The sequence below is a fragment of the Gouania willdenowi genome, chromosome 4 (genome assembly GCF_900634775.1).
Source record: "Gouania willdenowi chromosome 4, fGouWil2.1, whole genome shotgun sequence".
Classification (NCBI taxonomy): Eukaryota; Metazoa; Chordata; class Actinopteri; order Blenniiformes; family Gobiesocidae; genus Gouania; species Gouania willdenowi.
In genome coordinates this window covers 12,567,146-12,574,237 of record NC_041047.1, presented here as the reverse complement: position 1 = coordinate 12,574,237, position 7,092 = coordinate 12,567,146, and the positions used below count along the sequence as shown (strand labels likewise).

At 34.8% G+C, this 7,092-nt stretch overlaps 1 protein-coding gene across 1 annotated transcript; it reads left to right on the top strand.

The window, feature by feature from the left end:
• Positions 1-71: 71 nt before the first annotated feature.
• LOC114461972 (gamma-interferon-inducible lysosomal thiol reductase-like) lies at positions 72-4,464 on the top strand. The gene is made up of 7 exons (XM_028444505.1): positions 72-1,577; positions 2,402-2,590; positions 2,698-2,745; positions 2,827-2,919; positions 3,569-3,721; positions 4,202-4,270; positions 4,423-4,464. Exons 1-7 carry the CDS (start codon positions 1,368-1,370, stop codon positions 4,462-4,464), a joined length of 804 nt encoding a protein of 267 aa, XP_028300306.1. The 5' UTR covers positions 72-1,367.
• The last annotated feature ends 2,628 nt before the right edge of the window (positions 4,465-7,092 follow it).

Genomic DNA, 7,092 nt, shown 5'->3' with positions numbered 1-7,092 from the left:
TAGTTTTATCTATTGGTACTAGTAAGGTGTAGCAATGTGGAAAATGTAGGAGATCCCTGAGGCAACAACACATTCAAAATCCACTGCTTCGTTTAGAAACAAGTGCAGTAAAAACGCTATATTATATGATCTCTTTAGTTTTATGGATTAGATAAGCCTTTGTGTTAAAAAAAAAATAATGTTTGCAGTGCAATAATTTAGCCTGTTAACTTTACTTATTTGCTGTTAAACGTTTCCTGTTAAATCTGATATTTGTTCTGTCAGACATTAGTTTTACTTTGGAAGATTGAAAAAAAATACAAAAAATATATATATATATATATATATATATATATATACATATATATATATATCAGATTTCTTCAGAAAGAAATGATTCTCCAGCTTTATGTTTAAATTTTTGTGTTTGATTGCACTGTGTATTTGTTTTTAGTGATAGTCTGGCCATCCATGTTGTCCTTTAGATGGACTGGCGCCCTCTCCAGGGTGTACGCGCCTACCTAGCGGGTCAGCAGTGTTCATTTTGTTGACTAAATATTTTGGTCATAGTTTTCATCAACTGCATTTTTTTTTTTTTCGGCAACATAAAACTAAACTATGACTAATGTGAAAAATATGTGGATGAAAACTCTACCAAATTATATTTATATTTTTGTCGACTAAAAAAAACGAAACTATAATGTGACGAAGTCCTATCAAGACGTCTGTGATCTTACGCATTGATCACATGAAATCTGTCCGTGTGTACTTACAAACATTAATACCATTCAATATCAATAATAACCAGATAAAAATGCGTGTTTAAAATGATGTTTAGTCCTGCAATCTCACCATTTTCTCTTGAAATTTGAGAAACGGATGGTTTTGAAATTTCAAATGCAAGGATTTTGAGCTGCAAATAGGATAATTTCACTCTTCATGTCTTTGTGTCTCCGTATACTGTATGTTAAAATGATCTCTGTAAAACTTCCTGTGACTGCTGAGTTTCCTTTGTGACTGTTGAGAGGTTGTTTTGTTATTTGCTTTAAAGAGTTTAGCTGCACCTATAGCTGATAGCGTTCTGCTGTGAGTAAATAACTTCATGTATTAGGTATGCAATAATAACATTCAGAGTGTTGTCCTCAATTAGAGACTGTTTGTGTTTATATAGGAGTCATCTCAAACTATTTCATTGATGTAAAACCTGATTTGACTTATTTCAGAGCACGATGATTAATGTATGCACTTTCAGATCCCAAATAAACTTGAGATCATGGTTTAACAAGTTAGTGTGAGACTGGTTAAATGTGCAGTGGAAAACTAAAAATGTAATTTCTCCAAATCAGGACGAGTAAAAAGAAGGTGAAAAACAAGCATTGTCTGAGTATATGAGCTGTCCGTCATTCTATGGAGGAGCAGCTTCAGCCCTCCTCTTCCTCTCTCTGTCCTCAGTGATCATGAAGCTGTCAGGGCTGCTGGCTGTGCTTTTCCTCCTCTGTGATAACCTCACAGGTTTAGGTTCTTCTCATCCCAAACCGGCCTGTCGCTATCCTCCATCTCAGTGGTGCCGCTCGCTGGAAATAGCCGTAGAATGCAAGGTGAGTAGAATCAAGTGTTTAAGTCTGTTTACAAAGGACTCAGCACGATTGATTGCTAATGTGATCCATAGTTAATAAAAGCTAAAATAAAACCAAGACTTTTGAAATAACTGCTCAAGCTCTATTAAGCACCACAATATGCAGTTTGTTCTGGTCAGATTTATGTGTGTAATGAGTTGTCAAAGCTAAAATATGTGTCTCTCAGTGAGGATCAAAAAATATCTTTAATCTTGAAATTTAATATGTATGAATTATTAGTATAAACTCAAACCCTTAACCTGTCATTTCCTGATTATTTTCAATGTATAACTTTTTTCTACTTTAATGTAAAGCCCATTTTTTGTTTGTTTTGAGCGCAGTTAAATGAGTGACTTCAGTCTGATTTTAAATGAGAGTCATGCCTCAGAAATTAAACGCCACCATCTTCATGTGACCTGCAGGGCCGCGCTCAGGAAAATCAAAAGACCAAATATTTCCTTTTGAAGACGATCGATTCATCCCAAGAAATCATTTTTATGCCCAAAAGCCTGATGCCTTTAAATTTATAGATAATGAATTCATTTCAGCAAATTGAAAGGAAGGACTTTGCATTGAGTGTTCTGTTTTCCAACCAATCATCTGGTGATAAAAAGCATTCATTTTAAACAACATACATTAGAAAAAAAAGCTGCTCATTGCTAATAATTCTTCACCATGGGCATCCATTCATCTTATCAATAAAATGTGTTTCAATGAGGTTTTGCTGACATTACAACTGCTGATTTTGTTAGTTGTTTTTTTTTTTTTTATGAGTGAAGTAGTATAGAACATGTTCTCTTGTGCAGGTTCAGAAACAGTGCATGGAGGTTAGAGCTTTGCAGCCAAACCTGAGGGTTCCTCCAGTGTCCATCACGTTGTACTATGAGAGCCTTAGTCCGGCCTGCAGAGCATTCATCACGCAGCAGCTGTTTCCCACCTGGACCATGCTGCAGCACATCATGGCAGTCACATTAATACCTTATGGAAATGCTGAGGTGCACCCACCCTCTTTCTGTCAGTGACCCATGAACACATTTGTGATAGTTATGCTGTAATTACTTCACTAATAGTATTTAGTTTAACAACTGATTGGTTCTTGCAGGACGTTTCATCTCCAGCGTCTCCTGAGTGCAGAGGGAACGTCATCGAGGTTTGAGATGAACATTAGCAGCTTTGTAGCATTTCTCCTACTCAGAAACATGTCAGTAAATAATCCACATATTTCCCCCAGGCCTGCATCATTCACCTAACAGGACACTCACTGGCATTTCCCATCATCCACTGCATGGAGTCGTCTATAGATGTCCTCAGTGCTGCAGAGTCTGTGAGTATCAACACTATATACTATATAGGTAAGATCATGACCTCATCATCAGCTGAAATGTTAAAAATCTGAAAGGTATTTTCGGGAACGTGAAACGACAAATCGAATTAAAACTCCAGATTATCTTCTACAGCACCTTTGTCAAATTCATGGCCCGGGGGCCAAATTCGGCCTTTTGGAGCAACCAATTCGGCCCGCAGGAGAAAGTGAAAATGACAGTGAAAACATGAATCATTGAGTATATAACCAAATAATTCAGTTGTTGAAAGAACTCTATTTTTCCAAAATCCTGCATTTTTTCTTGATTTAACATTGACATTATATTTTCATGCGGAGAAAAACATCACACATTTCACAAATGTTGCTGTAAATCTGGTCAAAAGTACCATTAAAAAATTGAAATACGTTTTTTAAATGTGGTTTGTTGCTAAATGTTGCAAGAAGTTGCTGGAAATTTTAGCATTCGCAACGTTACAATCTGCACCCCATAGAAATTGTTCATTTTCCCGCCTAAAACCTGTGGCCCACTTGTGATCGAACTCGTCCGTATTTGGCCCTTGAACTAGAATGAGTTTGACACCTCTGTTCTACAGTATAAATTACAAACAGAAAGTTTAAGCACATCTGATGTTGTTGTTGTTGTGTCCAGTGTATCCAGATGTTTAGCCCCTCCCTCTCCTGGTCCACTGTGGACTCCTGTGTAAGAGGAAGCCTTGGAAAACAGCTGATGCATGACAACGCTGTCATGACCCGAGCTCTGAACCCAGCACACAGACACATTCCCTGGGTCACTTTCAATGGGGTAAAGCTCAAGAACCACCTCTAAGTATATGATCAGACAGAAACTGATTCATATTTTTCTTCTTCTAAATAATCTGTTTCCATCATTCAAAAAACATAGAAATATATTTGCAAATGTCAAGATATGAGTCTGAACGAAGAGAAAATGCACTTAATTGAAATTCATTACATGTATTTAGTTTTTGAACAGAAAATAAACCGGTGGATATTCGTTTAAAAAACTATTGCACTTTGAATTTTTTGTGAAGTTTTATGTCAAGGAAAAGATCAAAAGTCTGTGAAAAAGACTTTAGTCTGTTTGTGATTCATGATTGTAATAAATACTTATCCACTTTTCCTGCCCACGTAAACACTTACTTTTGTCTGTACAAAATATTAAATTAGTTTTTTTTTTTTTCTGAGCACAGTTTTTTACAGTTTTGCTGGTGGAGACTAAAAGCTTTGTGGGATTAACCATCAAGTACTGTAAATATTGTTGCAGGAATACACTAAGGAGAACGAGGACCAAGCATGGTCGTCCCTCGTCCAGTTGGTTTGTCAGCTCTACAGGGTGAGGACTTACTTTGTTTGTGCAATGCAAGATCTGAAAAATGCACAAGTTTACCAATATTGCTAACATAGAAGCACATCATTGTTTTCATTGTTACAATAGTCACATTTGTGATGTGCACAGATGTGATCGCGTGTATTTTATGTCCACAGGGCGTGAAACCAGCTGTCTGTACTGGAGCTCTGGAGAAATGAACAGAAACTAAGTACACACATTATCGTGCTGTATTTGTTTCCACGACTTAGTGTATTTGCGTAATGCATGAGAAATAAAGAACACTTTAGTTAGTAACATTTATGGATTTGTGCTGTTTTTTTCAGTAGTCACTTTTTTAGGCCCCCCTGACTGTTATTGGTGTTGGAGTTAAATAAACTTTAATAAACATGCTTAAATAAAGTGCACGTTTTACCATCTGACCATTAGAGGGAGACATTTTTGAAAAGAGGAAAATATGGTAATCTAGAATATTTAGAATTAGGGTTAGCAAAGTACATTTAGCTCCTTCTAATAAACATGCACCCCACAACACTGAAACACACTAAAATAATGTTTTCTTCTTCTATCAAAGACGTTGTCATAAACAAGGGCCAATTAAAAAAAAAAAAAAACAGCCAATAGCTGATAAAAGAAAAAAAATATATCACAAGATAAACACCCAAAATCCGAAGTAATGCTATTATATAGTATGGTATTAAAAATTTAAAAACTTTGAATTTCTTAGATAAGGCTAAATACTAGTGCGAATTTGACAAGCACACTTAAATGGGTTGAGACTGTATTAAGGGTCATGAATTGATGAAAATCAGACAAACAACAAAAGCAAAATATGAAATGTATCTTTAATAATAAACGTGTGAACACTGAATTATAAACATCACAAATTATTGTCATCAGAGAGTGCAGCTGAGTTTAGCTCCCCCTGTTAGAACAGCTCCTCTAACTCACAAAGCTAGGCTCAATACTCACTGTGTTGAAAAGCTGCTATTTCAGCTTATTACCTTACCACAAATGTGAAAGTCAAAAAACCCATGAGTCATGTGAAGGCAATGTGAACACATACTGTAGTTTGTGGAGGACAAGCAATAAATTCATCAGGTGGGATTGGGGTTCAATCCTAATGGCAACAAACCTTTAGACACAGGCTCTAGATTCAAGTTAAATATGCTACGAGACGTAAGAATTACGAGAGGACCTTTAGTGTAGTCTCTAGCAGAACCGGGTCAAAACCCTTTCCTTCATTAAAAACAGCATGTGTAAACATGTTAGCAACGTTTTAGACTCAAATACCAAAAGTAAAAGTCAAAATGCCAAAAAGCACTCTTCTTCATAAGTCAAGTACTAATGGTAACCAAGTGCACGAGTCACTGTCCACAGGTGATCAGGTGATCAAATCCTCCAAAGACATACTGCACAACAGAACAAGAAGTTTGGAGTGATACAACAAGAAAAAAAGGACCAACACCCAAAATCAGAGGTAAAGGCAAAAAAACTATGGGTTTATTTTTCTTGGATAAGGCTAATACAAAACCCTAAAAACTAATTCAAATATTATGTGCACAATTAAACTGGGGTGAGAATGCAGCAAAGCAAGGACAATGAGAAAAAAGTGGAAAATTAGAAAATATTGACGAACACTCAAAAATCGAGGTAAGGCTGTAGTAAGCATAAATATTGAAAAACTTAAACTTAAAATTAATTCTGAGATAAGGCTGTCACAAGACCCTAAAAACTTTCTGAGATAACAATATCACAAGACCCTAAAAACTAGTGTAAATATGACGCACATACTTTAACTGGGGTAAAAATGCAGTCAGGCATGAAAAAAAGTGACAAACACCCAGTATCAGAGGTAATGCTAAAGTAAGGCATAAAATTGAAACTTTTTTTTTTTTTTTTTTCTGAGATAAGAACAAAACAACACCTTTAAAACTAGTGTAAATATGACGCACATACTTAAGCTGGGGTATAAATGCAGTAAGACATGAAAAAATTGGAAAATGAGAAAAAAGTGACAAACACCCAAAATCAGAGGTAAGGCTGTAGTAAGGCATAAAAATCCAATTTCTCTTTTTTTTTTTTTTTTTTTTTTTCTTAGAAAAAAATTTTAAAATACCCTAAAAAACTAGTGTAAATATGATGCACATACTTAAACTGGCATAAAAATGCTGTAAGGCATGAAAAAATTGAAAAAAGTGAAAATCACCCAAATGAGAAGGAAGGCAAGGCATAAAAAAATGAATTTTTTTTTTTTTTTTTTTTTTTTTTTTTGAGATAACAATTTCAAAATACACTAAAAACTAGTGTAAATATGATGCACATACTTAAACTGGGGTAAAAATGCAGTAAGGCTTCAAAAAATTGAAAAAAGAGAAATCACCCAAAATGAGAAGTAAGGCAAGGCATAAAAAATGAATTTTTTTTTTTTTTTTTTTCTGAGATAATAATATCACAAAACCCTAAAAACTAGTGTAAATATAATGCACATACTTAAACTGGGGTAAAAATTCAGTAAGGCATGAAAAATTGAAAAAAGTGAAAATCACCCAAATGAGAGGTAAGGCTATAACAAGGCATAAAAATCCAATTTCTCTTTTATTTTTTTTCTGAGTTAAGAATATCACAAGACCCTAAAAACTAATGTAAATATGATGCACATACTTAAACTGGAATAAAAATGCAGTAAGGCATGAAAAAAATTGAAAAAGTGAAAAACACCCAAAATGAGAGGTAAGGCTATAGCAGGCATAAAAATTTAATTTTTTTTTTTTCTGAGATAAGAATTTCAAAATACCCTAAAGACTAGTGTAAATATGATGCACATA

Bases quoted from the DNA above. Each gene is read 5' to 3' on its own strand.
- LOC114461972 (XM_028444505.1), top strand. From the start codon at position 1,368: ATGAGCTGTCCGTCATTCTATGGAGGAGCAGCTTCAGCCCTCCTCTTC. The intron at 1,578-2,401 runs GTGAGTAGAATC...TCTCTTGTGCAG, and splicing joins AAATAGCCGTAGAATGCAAG to GTTCAGAAACAGTGCATGGA. The intron at 3,722-4,201 runs GTAAAGCTCAAG...ATATTGTTGCAG, and splicing joins CCTGGGTCACTTTCAATGGG to GAATACACTAAGGAGAACGA.